Source organism: Helianthus annuus, chromosome 11, assembly GCF_002127325.2.
Source record: "Helianthus annuus cultivar XRQ/B chromosome 11, HanXRQr2.0-SUNRISE, whole genome shotgun sequence".
Taxonomy (NCBI): domain Eukaryota; kingdom Viridiplantae; phylum Streptophyta; class Magnoliopsida; order Asterales; family Asteraceae; genus Helianthus; species Helianthus annuus.
The window spans coordinates 143964857-143990059 of NC_035443.2; the positions used below are offsets into that span (position 1 = coordinate 143964857).

The following is a 25203-nucleotide window of genomic DNA, read 5'->3' on the forward strand; positions in this document are numbered from 1 at the left end:
TGTCACCTCTTGTTACACCACCACTCGCCACCTCTCTTCCACTCACCCATGCAACTTTCTTACATCTTCATTACATTACATTACACTCAAAAACAAATCAAACTACAAATCATAACATAACATCATCCACCGATGTCTTCCACCAATGAACCCACCGGAGCCCAAAAAAACGGTGTTCCGATGACCGGCAAACCGACGTCGGTTGGACAACAAGTGCTAGACAAAGGAGCACAGATGTTACAATCTTTCAAACCCATCAATAACATGAGTCAACATGCTTGTACTTTTGCTTTGTATAGTCAAGATATGACTCGACAAATCGAGACTCACCACTTTGTTACACGAGTTAATCAGGACTTCCTGCAGGCTGCTGTTTACGACTCCGATGATTCCAACGCACGGCTCATCGGTATAAGTGTTGTTGATCAATAGGGTTTTGAAAATAAGTATGTTGGTTTTTTTTGAATTTGGTTGTTTGTTTGTTTGTTTTGTAGGGGTAGAGTATATTGTTTCTGATGCCATCTTTGAAACATTGCCACCTGGGGAACAAAAATTTTGGCATTCTCATGCTTATGAGGTTTTTACATTTTTTTACTACTTTCTTTTAGACTTGGGTGGGGTGTTCATGGTTCGGTTTTTATGATTTGATTGATTTTTTTAAGTCAAACCGCTAAATGTAAACCGAAACTTATTTTCTTAATAGTTTTTAAACATCTTAAAAAGAGTTAATTGCTTGGATGGTCCTTATGGTTTCATGTTTTTTCATGTTTAGTCCCCACCTTTTGAAAATAGCATGTATGCTCCCTATGGTTTGTCATTTTGTTACTCGGATAGTCCCCCCACATTTACTCTGGGGACTATCCGAGTAACAAAATGACAAACCACAGGGAGCATACCTGCTATTTTCAAACTAACTGACATCTACTCACGGACTATCCGAGTAACAAAATGGCAAACCATTGGGAGCATACCTGCTATTTTCAAAAGGTGGGGACTAAACGTGAAAAAACTTGAAACCACAGGGACCATCCGAGCAATTAACTCTCTTAAAAATTAAGTCTTAATAGTTTAATATTTTTTTTTAAATCAACTTTTAAATGTTTAAAGATCAAGGTTTTAAAAATAATAAAAATCAAGTCTTAATAGTTTTAGGCTCTAATATTTTTTTTAACTTAAAAAATTAAGTTTTTAAGTAATTTCATTAAACTTTTGATACATTTGGTTCCTTAGCAGGCCGTGTTGTGAATAGTAATCCCTCAACTAGGGTCGTTTCGTCTTCAGTTGAATCGGTTTTGCAATTCAAAGGGGTTGAGCGCAACTTGTGCGGCCCCTCTTCAAAGAGGGAGGTTGAGGCGCAGTTTGTTGCCCGTTTACCTGTCACTTATTTATTTCTAATTTCTAATTTGTTATTTTGGTATTTTAATATTAAGTTTTTAATTATTAAAAGAAAGGTTTTATAGTTTTTATTTGTTAAAGAGCTTTTAAAAACTTATAATAAAAACAGCTAAACAAACCATAAACACCCTTGATTTCTAGACAGGAAATCTTTTTAACTTTTAAGTTTTGAGTACGTTTTGAAATCTTCTATGTATTTTAGATAAAGTCTGGTCTTTGGATACACCCACGAATGCCGGAAATGATAGTCATGCCGGAGCTAAAAAACCTAGCCAAAACCTACGGCAAGTTTTGGTGCACATGGCAAACCGATAGAGGCGACAAGCTTCCAATCGGGCCGCCGTCGTTGATGATGTCCCCACAGTCCGAAGGCATTGGCGTGGTGAAACCAGAGTTGGTGAAGAAAAGAGACGACAACTACAAGCTATCGAAGGACGATTTGGTGAAGTCGAGAGTTGAGATAGCAGAGCCGGAGTGGATAAACCCGACTGCTGATTACTGGAGACAACACAAGAAATGTTTTGAAGTGGACATTGAAAGTACTGAGATCAAGACACATACTGATTACAAGTGAGTTGAGTTTGTGAGGTTTGATTTGCAAGTGGTGTAGGGTTGTATATTTGTTGTAATAGAAAATAATAATGGCTGCCTGTTGGGAAAAAACCTCAAGACTAAATAATCGGTTTAAACGAAATTGTTATCTATGGACTAAAGAAGCAAGATCGATTTAGTTTCTTATATAATCATTATGACCAAGGTAAGGGGACCCGGGTGGTTCACTAGTGATAGATTCTAGTGATGGGAGCACCTAATCAAATCATGTCATGTAAGCACCTAATATTCTATCACTAGTGATAGAAATGTAGGAGGGGTGGTATCACTAGTGATGGGATTCTAATGTACAAGTATTAATGCACAATGTACAAGATACATATTCATCCCCTTACATATTCAACGCGTTATACCCATCACTCGTTACACTTCATCACTCGTTATATTAGGGGAGGCGGCGGTGTTCCACGAGTGATAGAAATGTATCACGGTAGATAACGACTCCACCCCGTCCCCCCTAATAGATTTTAAAATATCCAGGCTTTTAGAAATGATTGGTGTGTGTTTGAGATTGCTTATTTTGAGCTCTTTTTTACTTCTTTTTACTTTTTTTTTTTACTTTTTAAAAGCTGGGGGCATGAAAAATGGGTGTTATTCGATATGTGGATGTCATGTAAGCGCGCGTCAGAAAAGTGGGGTGGTGGAAAAATGGTCGGGGCGTGGAAGAGGGGTGTTATCCGCCAGGTAGCACATTTATTATTAATTTTATCTAATAATTATACATTATACATATTAAATTGAATTGCCAATGAATAGTGTTTTGAATTTTTAAATATTCTTTTTAAGTTTTGTAATAAAAGATTATTTATTATTTAGTTTATATGTTTTAATAACTTGCTCATGTTAGTTTTTTTAATCTAACTTTGTAACTATACTTTTTAAACATTGTGATATAAATGTTCATGAAATGGATATCGTACCGCTATCATACCAAGTAGAACCGCAACCGACGATGTATAGTATTTACATTTTTTTATTCAAAACAACGTTTTTTTTTAATTGTATATTATATGAGTGCCGATAACAATATTAAAATGCATTTTTTATTGTAAATTATACGAGTCTTGATTAAAAGTATTATGGAACTATATATTTCTGAATGGATCATACGAATACAATTTATCCCATTATATAGGGATCAGACCTAATCTCTGTACAAGGAAATACAAATCATAACCATAATACAATATCGTAAATATAGAAACTCAATCAATCTCCGCTAATACTCCCCCGCAGTTTGAGCGGTCAATGGTCCAACGGTCAAACTGGATCGGAAGGACTGAAACAGTTGACGTGAGAGTCCCATGGTGAAGATGTCAGCGTATTGGAAAGGGGCAGGAACATGTAATACCCGAACATGTCCAAGGCGAACCTTTTCACGAACAAAATGGATATCTATTTCAATATGCTTCGTACGCTGATGCTGAACTGGATTTTCAGATAGGTAGACGGCGGAAACATTGTCGCAGTAGACTACCGAAGCGTGAATGAGAGGAACTCGTAGTTCCAGCAATAAATTACGGATCCAAGTAAGCTCGGCAACAGCATTGGCGACTCCTCGATATTCGGTTAAATTGTGTGGATATGAGGCGGTGAAATTTGACAAAAGTGGAAAATGTTTCAGATTTGTATTTTAAGGGGTAGACCCAAACAAAATGCGAAAAATTATCTATCAAGACCATATAATATTTGTATCCTGTTTGACTTGTAACAGGAGATGTCCAAAGGTCACAGTGTATGATATCAAATGGTGCAAATGTAAAAGAATTTGACGAGTAAAATGGTAAACGTTTACTGTTTGATAGTTGACAAGAATGGCAAATATTAGATGATTTATGTTTATTACAAGAAAAGGAAAATAACGACTAAGAACATCCAAGACTTGAGTGTCGGGGTGCCCCAAACGATCGTGCCATGGAAGGGAAGCAGTGGTGATGAAGGTAGCTTGCGGCGGAAGTTCTGGCGGTGTTACTGGATATAGATCCCCGGTGCTATTGTGGCGGGAGAGTAGATGCCCAGTGCGAAGGTCCTTCAAAGAAAAACCAAAGGGGTCAAACTCAATAGAAACACTATTATCACGAGTAAACCGCCGAACAGAAATTAACTTTTTAATAATCTGTGGGCAGTAAAGGATGTTAGGTAAAATGTATGTACGATTGGGTAAAGTTAAGTAGCCTGTTCCAGACCCTTGAACTAGCAAAGACGCGCCATTGCCGACCAAAATTTTACTACTAACAGGAAAAGAGTTGGGTATTTGAATCGTACCTTGTTCGTCAGTGGCGTGTGAGGTGGCGCCTGTATGCATGATCTGATTTGGATCCTGATAGTTCAGCTGCATAGATGCCATTGCCGACTGGAGATCAGAAGGACAGAGAGGATTGTAACCGGTCGGTGTATTGGTGATGTAGTGGGCCTGCGGAGTCAAAACAGGAGAATAGGGAGTGGTCGGGTATTGGGCTGGGTTAAAATTTTGGGCTGGTTGAGGTATGGGGTGTTGTTGGGCTGTATAGTGGGCCATCGGAGGTGGTGCAGCGGGCTGGGAGAAGTGGGTATTTGGCTGAAAAGCGGGTTGTGTGGGGTAAGGGCAAGGTGGAGTATTCCACCAAGCCCATTGTGGGTAGGAGGGATTGTTTGGAGGCCATGTTGGCTGCTGTGAAAGGGTGCCACGGCCAGAACCGCTTCCGCGATTACCGCGTCCACGGCCCCGACCACGTCCACGAGTTCGATAGGGTTGCTGGGGTTGGTTGTAATAGGGCTGCTGGGGTTGGTTAGTAGGGTTGGATTGTGAACCTGCTGGTGTTCGGTTGTGGGTAGTATTCGGCTGTTGTCCAGAAGCAGTAACCAGAACCGAATGTGTGGTCTTTTGGCGTGCCTCCTGTCGAATGATCTCGTCCTGCAGCATACTGCGTGCGAGATCCCAGTCAGCGTTGTTGGCATTGATGAGGGAGGCCGTGGTATCATACTCTGCAGGTAGGCCTCGAACAAGCTGTAAAACAAGTCTTTCTTCGGTGACCGGATGGTCAACATCTTCAAGTTGATTGGCGAGGTCCTTAAGACGCTCGCAATAATCGTCCAACGACGAACAGGCTGCCAAGGTAAGGTTGCAGAATTTAGTTTCGAGAGCACCGGCCCGCGCCTTTTTATTGCTGAGATAAACTTTTTCAAGTTTCAGCCAGGCATGACGAGCGGTCGGTCCAGCATCAAGAACACGAGGCAGGTTGCTGTCTGACACTGTGCTATAAATCCATTGAAGCACAAGTGCATCCAGCTCTTGCCAAGATTTAAAATCTGCATCAGTTTCAGCCGGCGAGGGGGAACCATCGATATGATCAAGGACCTGATAAGCCAGAGCATGCAGTCGAAAAAGCTTGACCCAAGAAGTGTACGTAACCTTAACACCGTCAAGGATACGTATCTTCGATTGGATGTTCGTAACAAAGTATGCTGGGTGCAGGGTTTTGATGGTTTTGTCGGCTGAAGATGATTCGGGTCCATCGTTCTTGTTGCCGAGATCATCTTTCTTGTTGCCGTCATCCATTGAATGCTAGGGTTTGGATGAAAAAGTAAAGGGGGCTGTCAAGGGTAATCAGAACCTAATGCTCTGATACCATAAAAGTATTATGGAACTGTATATTTCTGAATGGATCATACGAATACAATTGATCCCATTATATAGGGATCAGACCTAATCTCTGTACAAGGAAATACAAATCATAACCATAATACAATATCGTAAATATAGAAACTCAATCAATCTCCGCTAATATTGATATGTGACGAATCTAATCGATCTTGACCAAATAACATCGATAACGATATCGGCAATATCAGAAACCGGTATTTGTTTTTAAGTTTTTTGATTAATGTAAAAGATGCGTCGATATCCTTTTGAGCATATCGCGACTGTGTTTCTTTAGTTTTCATTTTCAGTTACTGTAACGAACGCTGGTATTAAAACGAACACAACTGAACTGATACTAACTGAGTTACCGCCGCATAGCACGGGGGAAAACCCACTAGTTATATATTATTAATGACTTTTTAAAAAATGGCAGTATTACTAATATAAATAATAAAAACACTTACAAAATTTAAATAAAAAAGGTTACGTTACTAAAAAAATCGATTACATAAAACGAAACATAAATACATAATCTAAAATTACCGAAATTAGATACGATATTTATCCATGATTTGTTTTTTTAGTTTCATGTACGTTTCCCGCTCTCCGTCTTCAAGGTGATCGATCTTTACGGGTATTTTTATATCCGTTCGCTTTTGCTTTTCTTCATAAAGGCTAAAAGCTATTATTTTTTAAGTGTTTCTTTCTTATTGGATGTTGTTGAACTATTAGAATTTCTTCTTGGATGCCGTTTCGCCACTTTTTAGGTTGTTCTTTAGGTTGTTGTAGTGGAAGGCGATCATTGCAGTGTTTATTTCATGTCACTTAGATGAGAGACTATCATTTTTTCGATAGAAATCTCGTCCCAAATTATTGTGATATTGTGATAAAGAACGTTAATTTGGTTCCAAAAATCATCACTATTTTGGTTGATACCTATCAAAAAAATATACATTTAAAAAATATGTTATAGTTATGGAATGTATTTTTACAATAAATAAAAATATACCTATAACCGAATTCTCTAAAATCGAAAGCCAAGCTTTCATCAACACCAACTCTTCTTCGTTTGTCCACGGATGTCTAGGACGATCCTCTGTTGCTTTTTCCTTTTCGGACTCGGTTCTTTTTATGGTTTCCTTTTCTTCGCATAGAGGATTCTGGTGGTGTAAGTTGAGTTTCCGGTATGGATTCGGGTGTAGGTGGAGTTTGTGATAGAGGAGTGAGTGGTTGTTGTAGGAACCTAAAAGGTAGGTTGGTAAGAAGATGACCGTACGATAATATGTGCGCATCGTTAAAACGTGTTTGGTTCGATTGAGACCCTTGAGGCAGCAAAGCGGTGTTCGGTATTTCATCAAAACCATACGGGTTATTTGGATCAAAGTTGCGGTTGTGCGGATGCATTACTTTTTATAAAAAGCTTGAGAGATTTTATAAAAATCAATGTTAAGTAGAAGAGAGTGAGGTAAAAATGGTGAAAACGGTGAGTTTTTTATTTAGGTGGGGTGATTGATTTTTCAAAATAAAGTATCTTTTTTTAAATAATGTCGTTGCGGTCCAACGGCTACCTGTCACATCCAACCAATGCACGCCACGTCAACGTCCAATTAACACAACGCCGGTGGGATTCTTCATGTCACACCCCAACCCGCAACGAATATGGTACTGATTGTCCATAGCTTATGACACTATTATAAGTTTAAATATTTAAAGTCACCATATTAAATATGTCACACATAATCATAGAAAACATACATAATTAATACACTATTCAAAAGATAAATAGTTATAAACAAGGTCCAATTTATTACTAAGACATGTCCTACGTGTCTTTGTCTTCAACTTTATCTCCTACTTATATACCTGCATCATGCGTAAAAAGGTTTTAGGTCAACAAAATGTTGGTGAATAGATCTAGATTTTAAATACCAAATTTTTATTGTATTAATTGATTTATTTTACTTAGTAATCTTTTAAGAAATATATATTTAACATGCAATTTCATGTGTTATAGAAACATTCATAATTACCACAGCAACAAATAACCACAATCACAATATAGATATAATAGAAACAATAAGACTCAAAGACAATAGTGTGCATTAGTCTCAAGCCCGAAGAGCGAGTCTAATACTGGTGGCGATACTAGCCTACAACCCATGGCCGTGGGAAACCTAGTCAGCCAGGTGGATCCACGTGAAACCTGTGACACAAAGCGAGTAAACACATAGATATACACAAATGCAACAATAGATACTAGAAATAATATAAACAATGAACGGGAAACACGTAGTGACACATTTCCCTTGCATGTTATTTAATTGAATAGAAAACAATAGAAAAACATGACACATGATACACCCCAAAAATATTTAATGACTAAAAAAGGGAGAGAAATATATCTACTCACTGATTCCGAAGAAATGATCCACGAGAATTACCGCGCGAAAGAATTTTTGGCATATTCTAAAACAATAAGACTGCGGGGAGTGGAAGGGCTTGGGTTGGTGGCATTGCTCGACACGTGGCGAGGGTGGGATCCACAAGCTTATGTTTCCTTTTCGGACTCGGTTCTTTTTATGTTTTCATTTTCTTCGCGTAGAGGATTCTGGTGGTGTAAGTTGAGTTTCCAGTATGGATTCGGGTGTAGGTGGAGTTTGTGATTGAGGAGTGAGTGGTTGTTGTAGAAACCTAAAAGGTAGGTTGATGTGTGTAAAATGCAACATATAAATTACATCAAATGAGGCATAAAACTAACCATTTTTAAGTACTAATGTTGGAAAAAGTGTGCTTTTGTCTTCCTTTTGTATTTTCAGGGTTAAAAGAGCTTAAATGAACAAAAGAAGCAAAAATGCAACCAAATCCAACATAAATACAAAGAAAAGGAAGAAACGTGGCATGCCCGACTCCTCGACAGCATCTCCCAAAACAAAAACAAGAAGAAAGCTGAGCATGGGGTTGTGCCCAGCTGAGCATGGGGCTGTGCCCAGCTGAACACGGGGCTGTGCCCAGCTCAACACGGGGCGTGTCCAGCTCAACACGGGGCCGTGCTCAGTGAGCACGGGGCCGTGTCGAGGATGGTCAGCCCTGGCAGAAAAGACAAAAGTGATAGAAGCTTCTGTTGCCCACCACGGGGTCGTGCCCAGCGGACACGGGGGCGTGGTCAGAGTACTGCAGACGCATTTATTGTAATTGCGAATTACAATTAATGAAGAGAGAGAGTGTCAGACGGACACGGGGCCGTTCCCAGCGGACACGGGGCCGTGCCCAGGCCTCTGTTCAGCCTATAAATAGGAGTGCTTGGCTTCATTTCAACTCATCCCTTGGCACACCACCTCTCTCACATTTCATCCACCACCCACCACCATCACAACACCATCATCCACCACCATCATCCATTGTCCATCATAGAGTGTGTGAGTCGTCTCGGGATCCAAGATTGATCGTAAGAGTTCTTGACAATCAAGGCCATTGTTGGTGCACTTTGTGTCTGTACTTTGTCTGTATTTTGTAATGTATAAAACGATGTCTTTTGTCTGTTGTGTTTACGTCTTTGTTGTGTTGTTTATGTGTTGGTATGTGTGTTTGACCAAGTCAACCATCCTCCTGGTTTGACTTGGCCAAACATCAACACTTAGTGTTTGAAAGTTAATATGCTTCGAAGGATGTCATCGAAGGATGGATTGTATCCTTCGATGACCTCGAAAGATGATGTTTCGATGATACTGATCGACCTCGAAGGATATACCATCCTTCGAGGTATGTTAGGATCCTTCGAGATCTTTCGATGGCATTTCTGGTCGATAGATGATGCTTCGACCAGAATGCATGATCCTTCGTGCATGGTTATCTGTAATGGGTATATATATCCCATGAGGGTTTCACTTCACATAGTTCTGTGTAAGTTTTGTTCAAAGTGTTGAGAGCTTTTGTGTGTGAACCCAAGTCTTGTAAGAGAGTATTTTCAGTTTGGTCAAGGTCTGTAACCGTGTCCACTGAAATACAAGAGAAAACTTTGATACTTTGCTTGTCTACTCTTTCTCTTGTTGCCTTACTTTCATCTAAACTACGGTTTGCTTGCTAGCTTGGATTCCGCACTCGCTAGTGGGTTAAACATAACAAGGAATAGGTTAAACCTCAACCTCCGAGGGACCTACAAGTGGTATCAGAGCCGTGGCTCTTTTCCTTGTTAAAACCGGGTTTTTGTGCAAGACTTTGGTTGTGTTTGGACAAAAGTTTCTTGGTTTAGCACCCGTTTTTAGTGTGTTTTCTGCATTTTTAACCATAAAAACGTGCTCTAAACTAACCGGGTGTGTTACGGGAAGGTTTGGGTAACTTAAAAATCGTATTTGAAAAGGTTTGTGTTTTCCGGCCAATATTCCGGTTAAAATTCCGGTTGCTTGGTGTGGATAAGAAGCTTCCTTTTTGGGTATTATTTTCAAAAGTCAAATCTGATTGGTGAAAAGTTGTTGTCAGATCATCCCTCTTTGCCGAAAGTTGGTCACCAACCACATCACCTTTTCACCAACCTGTCGTCCTTTCTGTCAGTGTGTCAGACCGTCGAAAGATACCTTTCGAGCTCGAAAGATCATCCTTCGATCAAGGAGATTCGAAAGATAACCATCCTTCGAACATCCTTCGAAGTCAGTGAATTATCCTTCGAGTCAAGGAATCTTTTCGAAAGATACATCCTTCGAGTTACTGTTCATTTCGAAAGATAAGGATCCTTCGTGTAGGTGAATCTTTCAAGGTTATCTTTCGAGGTTATTGTTCGAATCTCAACAGTGATCCTTCGAACACTGTTGATCCTTCGAACAAGTGTCATCTTTCGTGCATCCTTCGAGTCTTATATTGTTTAGACTTAACAGTTTGTGAATTTCAGGTCTTTCGATCCTACATCCTTCGGCTGTTTGTAATCCTTCGAAATTTTTAATATAGTTTGTGAAAATCAATTTTTCTAAAGTTAATTTTCACCTAATATATTAAATATAAAATGGGAACAAACGGTCAATGGGATCCATCCGCGTGGACTACAACATCCTTGGCTTCGCAATCATCTAATACGCAATCATCTGCTTCTCAATCTGATACAGATTTCAAGAATGCTTGGATGCAGGCTATTACCCCACCTTCAGCTGCCATGATATCTGCACATCAGTGGGCTTTAGTTACAAATCAAAGCAGCAGTATTCAAGCGATGATGCAAAATGATAATGAAACGGGTACAAATACAAAGCCGCCAAAGCTTAATCACATAAATGATTGGGGTTGGTGGAAAGAAAGATTGAGAACGTATGTTCAAGGACAAGGTCAAGATTTATGGATGTATTTCTTCACTCCATTTGAGAATGAGTTAGAAGTCGCAGGATCTAATCCTCAGACTTACAGCAGCCTGTCAGATGAAGATAAAAAGAAGTTTGAATTGGAGAAGAAAGCATTTATGATTCTCACGCAAGCGCTTCACAGAGACATATACCATCAATTTGTCTACTGCACAACTACAAAAAATTTGTGGGATATGCTTACGATGAGATGTGAAGGAAATGCTCAGTCAAGGAAGATCAAGCAGGAACTGCTTAAGAAAGAGTTTGAAGGTTTTACTTGCATGGAGAATGAGGGTCTAACAGAGTTGTCTACAAGATTTCACCATCTGTTGAGTGAAATGTTTGCTTTCAAAGTTTCTGCCACTCCACAAGAAATGGTAAAGAGATTTGCTGATAGTTTACCAGCAAAGTGGAGCAGTTATCTCGAGATTCTCAAAGAAAACGGTGTTCTAGATACACTCTCCATTTATGAGCTAATTCAAAAGTTAGAAAACAAAGATGTTGAAGAAAGGCTCAAGGCGAAAAGAACAATCACTCCTCAGAATCCAGAAGTGTATTTTGGGATTGCAGGTGGTATTCCGGGAGATAAGCCAGCTCCTCAGCATGCTAAACTTCAAACAGCTTTTCTTTCTAACACCGGACCGTCAACAGCAAATCAATTTGATCCCTCAGCATATACTATGCTCTCAAGACCAGATTCTTCTTCTTCTCAACAACAACAGTATGTGCAACAGACAGCTCAACAATTCACTCCACCACCTTTCCTGGATCCAAACAAAGCTCAACAGCAACAACCACAACAACAAGGGTTTTATGGAAGTTCTTCAAGCTTTCAAGCTACTTCCAACCCTAACACTGTCAGATTGGACACTTCCAATTTCTCAAAAGTCAGTGTTGAGATAGCCAAGGAACATATGGAGATGTTGAATACCTTGGTCAGCGCTTATTGTGGGTTGGTTGCAGGTCAAATTGGAAATATCAACCTAACCAACGAAGATTATCAACAGGTTGATAAAGAAGAGTTCGAGATGATGGATATAAAGTGGGCTCTTGCGAGTGCTATTCGTAGAGCTAAAGAATTTATGGAGAGAACAGGAAGAACCAACTTGGAAAGCAACAACAACACCAAGTATGGTTTTGATAAAAATGCTGTCACCTGCTTCAACTGTGGTGAAAAAGGTCATTTCAAGCGGGAATGTCAGCCTCAGCAACAACAGAACAATTCTGACAGACAGATAGTTCCCGTGGGAGGAAATACTTCTGGATCTGCAAACTCTAATCCCCACAGAGGATTAGTTGTTCAAGCTGATGAGATTTGCAACTGGAATCTTCAGCTTGGTGAAGGAGGTAATGGTGGCACAGCTTGTTACGCCAAGGTAGTTGAAAAGGTTGAAGAACCCGTGCATGCTGGTGAATCTTCTGAAGATGAAGATAGCTCGGGTTACAGTGGAAGTTTGGATGGGGAATCACTTGGAGATAGTGATTTATCTAGTGATGCTTTGGATCTGGAGGTTGATGAGTTATTGGCTGATGCTGAAGCCTTATGCAAGAGAAGATCTATTCTTTGTCAGAAAGCTGCTGGAACTTCTGAGAAGCTTTCTCAATTTTTCTCTGAAGACGGATCTTTCTCTTTTCATACAGCCTTTATGGCTCATGTTGAAGGACAAACCTCTCAGGTATGTGATTCTAAGCCTGACTCTATTTCTGCTACTGTTGAATGTATTAAATGTCTTGAATATGCAGAAAAGGAAAGTCTTTTTGAAATCACACACAAACACAATCAAGAGTTGATTGTTGATCTTTCAAAGGCAACTGAGGCTAATTTGTTTTTGACAAGAAATGAAAAGGAGTTTAAAGCTACAATTGCGTCACTTAAACATGATGTTTCTGAACTTCAAAAAGCTGTTTTAAGAAAACAATATGCTAATAACAACTTAATTGACACAATTGAGCAACAGATGGTTGAGTTAGCCACAGCAAAGTGTGAATGTGAAACAATCAAGCAGAAATTGGAAAGCTATTCCAATTCCCGCTATGTTTTGGATCACATTATTGATGTGCAAAAGAAAAAGAAGGATGAGAAATTTACTGGGGTAGGATTCAAATCATGTCCTCCTCCAATGAATCATAACTACTCCAAGTTGCCTGATCACGAGGAGATGCCCCGTTTTGAACCTACAGTGCCACTCAATCTCGATGATTTTGCAGTAGGCCTCGGGTTCAAAACAGGTACATCATCCTCGGGGCAATCTGAGTCTGAGAAAGTGAAAACTTCATCGTTTGTTAAGGAACAGAGTCCTCCGATTATCGAGGATGCTGATTCTTCAGACGATGAAACTGAAGAAAATGAGAAACCACAGTCTAACTTGGTTACACCAGAAATTCCAATTGAGAATCACATCTTGTGTGATCCCCCGGTGAAACCAAGTAAGATTGAAACACCAAAGGCAATGAAGCCAAATGTACCTAGCATTGAAAAGAATAACTTGTTGTATACGCTCAAGGGAGACAGTAAAATCTATGCTGACAAAGATTTTCCAATCAAAAACGTAAATCAAGAGTTAATTGAGAAAATTTTTGAAGGAAGAACTGATAAGTTTTTGGGAAACAAGGGTAACAAAGTGACGGTCACTCAATGTGAACCAATTCCGTGTGAGGTAATTAGAAAACAATACGGAAACCAAAAACTGTCAGTTGAGCGAAAACAACAAGGGAATTCTGGAAAAGGTAAAGGGCAGGTACAGGATAAGAAAGCTCAAAATGCTCAAGCACCAGAGGTTCAGCAGCCCAAAACTGAACAACCAAAGGTTCAACAACCTAAGGTTGAACAGCCTAAGGCTACTCAACCTAAGGCTGCACAACCTAAAATTCAACAATCTAGGGTTGAGCAACCTAAGGTTCCAAGGGTGCAAAACAAGAGAGCTCCTGTCAAGAAAGGAGAACAGAAAGTGAACTTTGTTGAATCAAAGGGTACGGACAAACTGGAAACATTTCAAAATAAATCTAACATTGATTTTATAAAACAAGTTAGAATTTTAAAGCGAAATGATGAGAACAATTATACCCAACACACAAATGGATGTGACTTAGGTCCAAGTACATCTAAACCACAAAGTTCAGTCTCTGGTTCTCAGTCGGGTCATCAACACGTTTCTCCGAGGTTTGTAGAGCGGAGAATGTGTTTTGAATGTGGAACAATTGGGCACATTGTAAGATACTGCCCATATTTGAAAAAGTTGAAGGGAAAAACAAGTGCTCCCCAAGAAACCAATTACCAAAAACAATCGGTTTCCCCGAAACAAGACCCACGTGTCTTGAAGGAAAGGGAAAAGAAGGAAAAACAAAAGAATAAAAAGGTAATTGAGAAGGCCTTAAAGTCTGAGGTCAAGGATGAACAACCTGTACAAGCTAAACCTACAAATGTAAAACCAGTAAACACAAAAACGTTTAATTCAAATACTGGTAAAGGACAACAAGCTTGGAAACAAAAACAGGTATTGAATTCAGAGGGAGCACCAGAGGTTTTATTTCCTAATCATCAAGTGATAGAAATCACTTTCCTTGATGATCAAGGACGACCCAAGTCAACAAAGGCTTGGGTCCCCCTCTCAATCTGATGTGTTAATTGCATGTGCAGGCGGCTCCAGGAGGAACTATTAATAGTCTTTGGATTGTTGATAGTGGGGCTTCCAGGCACATGACTGGAGACTATCGTCTTCTGTTCGATGTTCGAAGTATCAGAGGCGGATATGTTGCATTTGCGGGCGACAAGGGAGGTTATATCACCGGCGAGGGAATGATCTCTAATGGGATTGTGAGTTTCGACAAGATCAATTATGTGAAGCAATTGGATCACAATCTCTTGAGTGTCTCTCAAATCTGTGACAAGAAGTTCACCGTGCATTTTGATGATGCCGGTTGTTATGTGCTGAAGCCAGGATTCAAGATTCCCGCTGAATGGATTCTCTTATCAGCACCAAGAGTTAATGATTTGTATGTCCTTGATATGAGCCAAGCAATAACTCAGTCAAAACAAGTTACTTGCTTCATTTCAAAAGCCACTGAAAAGGAGACGATCTCTTGGCACAGACGAATGGGTCATATTCACCTCAGAAAAATGAATCACCTAGTCAAAAACAACTTGGTGAGAGGTGTTAATGTGAAGAACTTTCAACTTCAAGATGTCTGTGTGCCATGTCAAAAGGGAAAGCAGACCAAGAAATCTCATCCATTGAAGAAGGTTAACACCGTCAACATGCCACTCGAGCGTTTGCATATGGATCTTTTCGGCCCAGTCAAACACAAGAGTGTGCACGGAGAAGTTTTCTGCTTGGTAGTTACTGATGACTACTCAAGATTTTCATGGGTTGATTTCATGGTCCACAAGAGCGAGACTCCAGAAATTCTGAAGAATTTGATCACCTTGTTGGAAAATCTGTATAATCTAAAGGTGAGGCGAATTCGAAGCGACAACGGTACCGAGTTCAAAAACAGGGTTATGGATGAGTTTTGCACTGCAAAAGGAATCCTACATGAATACAGTTCTCGGTACACGCCACAACAAAATGGAGTCGCTGAAAGAAAGAACAGAACCTTAATTGAGACTGCAAGAACCATGTTGGTTGAGTCTCAGCTTCCAGTTCGATTTTGGACTGAAGCTGTTGCCTCGGCTTGCTACACATTAAACAGGGTTCTCACAGTGAAAAGACATGGGAAAACGTGCTTCGAACTCCTACACAAGAAGACTCCTGACTTGGAATATCTAGAACCTTTTGGTGCACCATGTACCATGATTGAGCCTGATGGGAAGTTTGGTGCAAAAGCTATCGAAGGTTACTTCCTTGGGTATGCTACTCCTAATCTGCGAGTATGGAACCTGACTACCAAAAGGATTGAAGAATGGGGTGAAGTAAGAGTTCAAAGATATTCTAATCCTCCGAAGCCTTCTGGAGATCCATGGATGTTTGATTATGATGGTCTTTTCGACTCATTCAATCTGCCGACATTTGATGATGATAATGCAATTGCTCAAATGTTGTCTGAAAGCGAGAATGCGACTGGCTCTCAGTTAGCTCGTCCAATCATTGTTGACTCACAAGCATCTTCTTCTGTCAACAATCTCGCTTCAAATGAGGTGTTTAATGATGCTGTCGATTACAATTTGTCATCGGAAGATGAGGAGTATGTTGATGCAAATGATGGTGAAGCACTGCGTCCGGTTCAGGGTACTTCAGAAGCAACGGATCCAGTGTCTGCGCCAATTATTCAAGAAGAAAATGCAACATCTTCTACAACTCACCAGCTTCAGAATGATATCGGGAATTTAAATATCACTAACTTGAGGTCAAATATTGAAGTTCCTCAAGTTACTGAAACCCGAATTCATAACATTCATCCTCAGCAGAATATAATAGGTGATGTTCTCAGTGGTGTAAGGACAAGAAATCAAATCAGAAACAACGAAAATGCTGGCTTGTATGCTGAGATACGAGAATCGGGACAACAAAATGATTGGTCTTTCGCCTGCTATGTTAGCCAAGAAGAGCCTAAATCTTGGAAGGAGGCATTGAAAGATGATTCCTGGGTGGAAGCCATGCAAGAAGAACTTCAGCAGTTTGAGAAGTTGGGCGTATGGAAATTGGTTGATAGGCCCGACAACTACAAAAAGATCGGAACTCGCTGGGTGTTTAAGTGCAAAAAGGACGACCGTGGGATTGTTGTCCGAAACAAAGCAAGGTTAGTGGTTCAAGGCTTCAGTCAGATCGAAGGTATTGACTACAATGAAGTGTATGCACCTGTTGCTCGTCTGGAGGCTATTAGAATCTTTCTAGCCTACGCATCCTTCAAGAAATTCAAGGTGTACCAGATGGATGTTAAAAGTGCTTTTCTACACGGAGTAGTCGAAGAGGAAGTATATGTCGAGCAACCACCGGGGTTTGAAGATCCATTACATCCTGACAGGGTTTTACTACTTAACAAGGCGTTATATGGTCTTCATCAAGCACCTCGGGCTTGGTATGAAACGTTGTCTACCTATCTGCTCAGCAATGGTTTTCGACGAGGTTTGATCGACTGTACACTCTTCATCAAAGAAAAAGGTGAAGATCTTCTGTTGGTACAAGTGTATGTCGATGATATTATCTTTGGTTCTACCGATGATAAGTTATGCAAAGAATTCGAAAAGGTGATGCAAGATCGATTCGAGATGAGTGCGATGGGTGAAATGACGTTCTTCTTGGGTTTGCAAGTTAATCAGTCCGAATCTGGAATTTTTATTCATCAAACCAAGTACGTCGGAGACATCTTGAGCCGGTTCCAGATGTCCGATACGAAGCCAATTTCTACTCCTCTTCCGCAGAATCACGGGATTACTCCGGATGAAGAAGGGGATGCTGTGGATTCTTCGCTTTATCGTGCTATGATTGGATCTTTAATGTATCTCACCGCATCAAGACCCGACATTATGTATCCAACTTGTCTTCTCGCTAGGTATCAAGCGAATCCGAAGGTCTCTCACTATGCTGCTGTCAAGAGGATCTTTCGTTATCTGAAGACTTACCCTGACACCGGGTTATGGTATCCTAAGGATGATAACTTTGATCTCACAGCTTTCAGTGATTCTGATTTTGGTGGCTGCAAAAAGGATGGAAAATCAACTACAGCAGGATGTCAGTTCTTAGGCAATCGCCTAGTCACTTGGCAATGCAAGAAGCAGACATGTGTGGCTACGTCTACATGTGAAGCAGAATACATTGCTGCGTCTAGTTGCTGCTCCCAGGTTCTATGGATCCAACAACAGATGCGGGACTACGGTTTTGAATTCCTAACTACTCCTATTTATGTTGATAATGAGGCTGCCTTACAGATCACTAGAAATCCTGTACAGCACTCGAAAACGAAGCACATCGATATTAAATATCACTTCATACGTGATTGCTTTGAAAAGAGACTTATCGATGTGGTTCATATTCATACCGACCACCAACGTGCCGACCTTTTTACCAAAGCATTTGATAAATCAAGATTTGATTATTTACTTTTGGTAAACGGCATTAAGGTGAAGCAAGAGTAACCGACATCAGGAAATCGTTTTTGTAAATATTTTTCTAAAAACCAAAAATCCAAAAATATTTTTACTTCTCTTTATTTTTGAATTTTAGGGGGAGAAAGTTTCAAGAAAAATACAAAAACGTTGAAAAACCACAAAAATACAAAAATATGTCTTTAATTTATTTACTTTCTGCATTTAAGGGGGAGTAAAATCCAGAAAAACACAAAAACAATAGAAAAACAAAAATGAGTTTCTTGGCAATATAAGAGAAAGTGATATTACATCAGAGGTCGGTTGAAACATGTTTCCAGAAATCAAAAGAAAAAGAAAATGATAAGTAGCTCTACTAATGATGTACCGGTAGACTCACGATCATTTTAAAATATGCAGGAGATATAAACATAACAGACTGAAAACCGCGTGGGAACCGTTCATTGGCATATGGTCTTGGTACCGAAATTTCGTTTGATAGATTGCCGAGGTTCTGAGATATTCGGGGTTTATGCTGTTTATCATCTGGGTATCATGGTTGTTTCTATAAAAGACAAAGTCTAAGTTCTTCCATGATACCATACATACGTGTACATATCTCATACTGCATTCGACCTCAATAAGTGATAAACAATCACATGTCCATCAAATAAGTGATAAAATATCACATTTATCCGGGAGTCAAGTTCGTCTCTCTGCTGTACGGAAGTACTGACCTGTTCACGGACTTGCTCCTGTGCCCTCATGCATTGAAAATCAAGTTCCTCATCAATAAGTGATTCTATCACATAGGGCTTGTTTTCAAACTCAAATAAGTGACTTGTTCACATTGTAAATATATATACGTTAAAAACGGATGATAAACGGTATACTCCCCAGTATGATGAATCGCGTGCATACCTTGATACGGGAATGTGTCGTGAAGTGGATGAACACCGGTCGGTAAGTATAAATCATATCTTAAACGTATCTCATTGTATTATGATTACACTGATTGTTGAGTTTAAGTGGATAACAATATCGGTAATTGTGGTAAAATATTTATCAACTTCTGTAAAAATTTTAAAAGGAAATGTGTTTTGACAAAAGACCGCAAGCTGATATGATTCTCTTCACCAGAAACTCGCAAAAATATTGTTGTGCTTGTATATATTTATTTACTGCTTTATTTTTAAACAGTTTTTGTTCGTTTGGTGCATATCAGCACGACATTAGCGGTGATGTCGTTTGATAACATTCAAAGGATTTTAAAATTGTTGTCTTTTTATTTTTATCAAACTTCAAAATCCAAAAAGATTTTCAATTTAACTTTATTTTTGATTGAATGATGTTGGTGCTCGATCCGATACCTGACAAGCCGAAATACTTCATAAAATTAACCTTGCTGAACTTCATAACGGACAATTTTCAAAATGGTCATTTTTGAAAAACCTCAAAATTTGAAAAGTGTAAATTGGAAATTCCCTAAAAATCCAAAGTGTTGGTGGGAAATCTGATCCTTCGAGGAAGCAATGGCCCTCGAAAGATCAGATGGTCAAGAAAGTCAATGAAAGTCAACATTCTTTGTCGAAAGATGCTTGGTCAACGAAGGATTTGACCAAATGATCCTTCGAGTTGACCAGACCCCTTGAAAGATGGTATTAGATCGAAGGATATCTTTCGAAGGATTCCAAAATATCTGGTATCCTTCGATCCAGATCTTTCAAATATCTGGATCCTTCGAACCAGATATGGATCCTTCGAACCAAAAGTTATCCTTCGAGACAACTGTTCATCTTTCGAATGGGTTTGAGTCTTTCGAGACGGTTAGACTTTCGAGGTCTTGGTATAAAAAGGTCTTCTTCTTCAATTGTTCATTATCAGTTTCAAAATTCATCTTAAAACCCTCTCGAACCTCTGCCGAAATTTTTCTCAAACTTATTCAGTATCAGGATTTAATCAACATCACTTGGTAGGATGATCATGATTTAATCATTTAAACAAACATTAAACAAAAACATAATGAACATCTCATTTGATCATGGTTTTTATACACTAATGTTCTTATTTGAGATTATGTGAAACTGAAATAGTTTGCAAATGAGTCAATATTAGTTGTTGATGATCCTTTGATGTTCCTTTAGGTGCTTGTTTACATTTAGAATGTGTGCTTTTGAATCTTGATAACAGGGTGTTTGGTTTGGGTTAAAACAGGGGATGTTAGGGTTTTAGATAAAGTTAAATGTTTGGGTTTGTGTTCATGATTCGGTTTGAGTTTAAAATGTTAATGGTGTTTTAAATGGCTTGTAATGTTGTTTTTTTGTTTGATATAAAAACACACTTGAACAAATTTAAAACATCACCGGAAATCATACCGGAAAACACTTGAAACATCACCGGAAAAATGCACCGTTGAACAGTAGCCGGAACGAAGGATGATGATGAATCATCACCTCGATAGATGTGCTAAACAGCATCCTTCGAGGTGAATCTCGAAAGATGTTAGATTTCACGAAGGATCATCCTTCGATGTGATCAACCTTCGAAGGATCAAGACATCTTTCAAATTTTCTTGATTCTTCGAAAGATGATCTTTCGATATGTTTGTTATCCTTCGGGAAAAGTGACATCCTTCGAACCCTGTGTCATCTTTCAAACAGATTGTCATCTTTCGGGCTCAAATTCAATCTTTCGATGGACAATTGGATCCTTCGAAGGAGTTCAACACTTAGAATATTTTCAGGAAATTGGAAATTTTCTAAGTGTAGAATTCTCTGTTGACTGTTTGACCCGTGCTTATTATGTGTCAATGTGATGTGCAGAAATGGCACCAAAGGCAGCGAAAAAGGAACGGGCCAAACCAACCAAGAAAGTGAAATTAGAGCTGGAAGCTATGTCTGAATCTAGACATAATATGGTGGCGTATTTACAACCGGAAGGAAGCATCAGTCCAGAATTTTCTGGCATCATGGAATATCTTCACAGGGCACGCATTAATTACGCTATCACAACTCAGCATGTCGCATATCAGTCTCACATTAAGACTTTCTGGAATACAGCTGGGGTTGAAACGGTGGATGATAAGGAAGTAATCAGGGCAGTAGTCGCTGAAAGGCCAGTGGTTATTACTGAAAACTCTATCAGAGAACGTCTACGGCTTGGAGATAAATCTGAAGACCCAACGTCTATAGAGCTACAGTGTCAGCGTGGGTTACTGTTAAGGATTAAGTACAGCGAGAACGTTCTTACCAATCAAATCAACAAGAAGTTCCTGCCGCTTCGATATAAGTTCCTTCTGCACATTCTCATTCATTGCCTAAGCAACAAGCGCTCTGGGTATGATTTGTCTCCTATTGATTTGACGGGATTGTTTACGGCGCTGATTCTGAACAAGCCGTTCAACATTTCTCGGTATATCTTCAATAATCTGAAGGAGAACACTCGGAGGCCACTTCCGTCAGATTCACAGCGAACTAACACCAAGTTTTGGTTATACCCTCGATTTCTGCAAATGATGATAGATGATCAGATTCCTGATCTTGCTAAAGCAGAGGCAGATGTGCTTCCTGTGAATCCGATGAACGAACGCACACTGCTAATCTTCAAGTCTATGGGAGTTTACAAGGGATCGGATCCGGATAGGAAACTGATTGGTCATCTTAATGCTCCTGACTATGAGGCTCCACAGAATCACAGATGGCGTCGTGAAGGAAGTGTTTCTGATAATGAAGAACCAGCGTTAATTGCTATGGCTGATGAGCAACTCACAGCTAAACATGGAATCAAGGCAACTAGAAGGTCTGCTGGAAGTTCTGGTCCAGCAGCTAGTACTGAGGTTGATATAAATGTGGCTGCTGAAGAGGTTCAGGATATGTCTGTTGATCCTGATGTTCATATTGTTTCTGGTGGTGATGGTGGTGCTGGTAATGTTGCTGGTCAGTCTAGTGTTGCTGCGACTGACAAGGGAAAGGGCAAGATAGATGAGGCGAGAAAGCTTATTGATGAAAGCAGTTCATCTTCCGAAGAGGAAGGAGGTTCAGGTGATGGTGATTCTTCGTCTGAGGATGATAATCCTCCTCCCCCTGGGATGATGAAAGTGTTTGATAGATGCGGGAACCCTCGGTTGATACATATTAAGAAGACGGGTGATACTGGAGACTCCGATAAGGATGATGAAGATTATACGCTTACTTCTCCAGGTTTTCGTAAGAAGAGGAAGGCAAAACGACAGGGTGTTCGTTCATCGAAGAAAACTGCTGATGACACCTCTGTTCCTGTTTCTGTTCAGCCTTCATCTGCTCCTGAGCAGCAGGTTCCTTCTTCTGGTGATCAATTTACTGAAAAAGAGACGCTGGAGCTAATGGCGTCTCCTCAGAGGTCTTCTGGGACACGCACGGCGACTGTTGATCAACAGCCGTCTGCAACTCCCACCTCAGGTACACATGCTCGACCCCCTCTCACTATTACTGGTCCTACAGGTGCCTCGGGTCAGGCTGGTCAGTCTGGTTCGTCAAGACCTGAGCCTTTAAGGCCATCTCTGGCAGAAACCTTGTCTGGATTTTCTGAAGCTGACAAGGTACAATTCCTGATTGAACAAATCAGTGAATTGGGTGATATAGTTGGTAGACACACAAGAACTATTGAAGAATATCGTGTCCTGCGAAAACAAGATGCAGTGGCACACAACCAGCTATGTAAAATTGTTGAAGCTCAGAATGTTAAGATCAAGGAACAGGCTGAGAAATCGAAAGGTTAAAAGAGGCAAATAGGGCACGAGATAGGGAGGTGGAAATTATGAAAAGACATAGTACCAATTTGGAGACTCAGGCGAAAGCGTTGAGGGAGATGGTAAGTAATCGTGATGATAGACTGATGCAGGCTTTCAAGCCCATGCACAGCAACTTCAATAGGGTTTATTCGAGGGTTGGTACATTGTGGAACGAAAGGTGCAAAACCTTAGGAATAGTTCCCGAAAGGCGTGAGGATGACCAGGATGATGATGCTGCTAATCCAGATCAAACAACTGCCTCAGGCTCCGGTGCAACTGCATCCGGTGCTGCAGGCGGATCTGGTACTCCTCAAGATACTCCGTCTGCTCCTCCTACAGCTACTACCGGCCCAACTGAACAGACTGAAACACTGGAAATGTCTGTAGACCCTGCACAGATCAGCCTGGAACCGGAAACATTTACAACAGATCCTCCTGAATCTTCAAGTGTTCAAAAGTTTCATCCTGTCACGGGTGAACTACTGGAAGAGGGAGAGTTTATTTCTGAGATGACAGATGAACAGATTTCGAGGTTGACTGATTTGGATGACGTTGCTGAGTGCTTGATTGATGCTACTCCGCTGGTACAGGATCAGACTGATTTCTCCTCAATTGAAGAAATCTTCATCAGTTCTGATCCTGAACGTCCTGTATATGTTGGAAAGGACGATGCGGAGGTGAATGCCCTTGATGATAACTTTGTTGCTGAAAAGACTGCAGAGTTTGAAAATCTTTCTTCTGATTCGCCATCAGCTCAGGAAAGCCGTGAGAAAACTGTTAATGAATGGCGAGCGGATTTCCTTGCTAGGAATCCTCCTCCGCTCGCCCCGTTGGAGCAGGCTAACTATATGATGCTGGAGAAAAATCAGGCTAGGGGTAGAATCATTAGCTGGATGTTCGTGAAAGATCTACACTGCATGGTTGTTAAAAGAGAAACGGGTCTTCAATATTTCAGAACTCTCCTTAGTATTCTCACACTTCCATATTATGATGTGGCAGTGTTGGCTCAGTTAGATGTAATCAATCGAGCTAAAGAACAGATGGTGGATCTATTCGCGAAGAAAATCAGGTTAGAGAGAAGATTGGGTTGGAAGGATCCTCTGTACAAGCCTCAATTTCCAAGATACGAGCAGATCAAGTTCACTCTTGATCCAGAGACTAACACCGTAAGGTGATGAAGAAGATACCGCTGTTAAAGATGAAGACCGACTTTCTTGGAAATTTCCGCTGCTGGGTTTATGATGCGGATACTGGTGAGGCTGTGATCTTATTCAGAGATAATTCGGAGAACTTCAGGATAATCGATCCGATGTGGATTACGAATATGTCCAGATCGGATATCATTGTTTTGAAGGATCATGAAATCAATTACTTAGTTCAGGATCGAGATCAAGCTATGAAGTTTCAAAGGATGGCCCGATACTGCTTCAATCTGCTAGTGAACGCAGGAAGTGCATGGTCATCACATCATCTAACCGTGGAAAGGACGTCAGAGACTTAAGACACGAAGACCGAGACAAAGCTACAGCCAAGGGGGAGTTTGTTGGTGCACTTTGTGTCTGTACTTTGTCTGTATTTTGTAATGTATAAAACGATGTCTTTTGTCTGTTGTGTTTACGTCTTTGTTGTGTTGTTTATGTGTTGGTATGTGTGTTTGACCAAGTCAACCATCCTCCTGGTTTGACTTGGCCAAACATCAACACTTAGTGTTTGAAAGTTAATATGCTTCGAAGGATGTCATCGAAGGATGGATTGTATCCTTCGATGACCTCGAAAGATGATGTTTCGATGATACTGATCGACCTCGAAGGATATACCATCCTTCGAGGTATGTTAGGATCCTTCGAGATCTTTCGATGGCATTTCTGGTCGATAGATGATGCTTCGACCAGAATGCATGATCCTTCGTGCATGGTTATCTGTAATGGGTATATATATCCCATGAGGGTTTCACTTCACATAGTTCTGTGTAAGTTTTGTTCAAAGTGTTGAGAGCTTTTGTGTGTGAACCCAAGTCTTGTAAGAGAGTATTTTCAGTTTGGTCAAGGTCTGTAACCGTGTCCACTGAAATACAAGAGAAAACTTTGATACTTTGCTTGTCTACTCTTTCTCTTGTTGCCTTACTTTCATCTAAACTACGGTTTGCTTGCTAGCTTGGATTCCGCACTCGCTAGTGGGTTAAACATAACAAGGAATAGGTTAAACCTCAACCTCCGAGGGACCTACAGCCATGTTTGCCTAAGTCTCTTACATCACTTGGTGAAGACAAGTGTTTAGTTTAATACTTTTTATTTTCAATCTTTTGCACTTTTTATTTGGTTTTGTATTAATGACTTTAATAACTAGTTGCTTATGTTGAAGGTGATCTTTCCTTATCGTTTGTCCGTGGTGTCTTGGCATTATTTTACTGTCTATATAAAATAAAAGATTTTCACCATTCATATCTCCACGGTCTATATGG

At 40.1% G+C, this 25203-nt stretch overlaps 1 protein-coding gene across 1 annotated transcript; it reads left to right on the plus strand.

Annotated features, from left to right (window-relative positions):
• Positions 1 to 91: 91 nt before the first annotated feature.
• LOC110927026 (oil body-associated protein 2C) lies at positions 92 to 2108 on the plus strand. Its single transcript, XM_022170620.2, has 3 exons — positions 92 to 409; positions 495 to 577; positions 1598 to 2108. The coding sequence occupies exons 1-3, from the start codon at positions 133 to 135 to the stop codon at positions 1967 to 1969; spliced, it is 732 nt and encodes a 243-aa protein (XP_022026312.1). The 5' UTR covers positions 92 to 132; the 3' UTR covers positions 1970 to 2108.
• Positions 2109 to 25203: the final 23095 nt, after the last annotated feature.

What these genes read in the sequence shown, in the direction of transcription:
- LOC110927026 (XM_022170620.2), top strand. Translation starts at nt 133, where the DNA reads ATGTCTTCCACCAATGAACCCACCGGAGCCCAAAAAAACGGTGTTCCG. An exon ending in TTCCAACGCACGGCTCATCG is followed by an intron (nt 410 to 494) that starts GTATAAGTGTTG and finishes TTTGTTTTGTAG; the next exon opens with GGGTAGAGTATATTGTTTCT. An exon ending in GGCATTCTCATGCTTATGAG is followed by an intron (nt 578 to 1,597) that starts GTTTTTACATTT and finishes TATGTATTTTAG; the next exon opens with ATAAAGTCTGGTCTTTGGAT.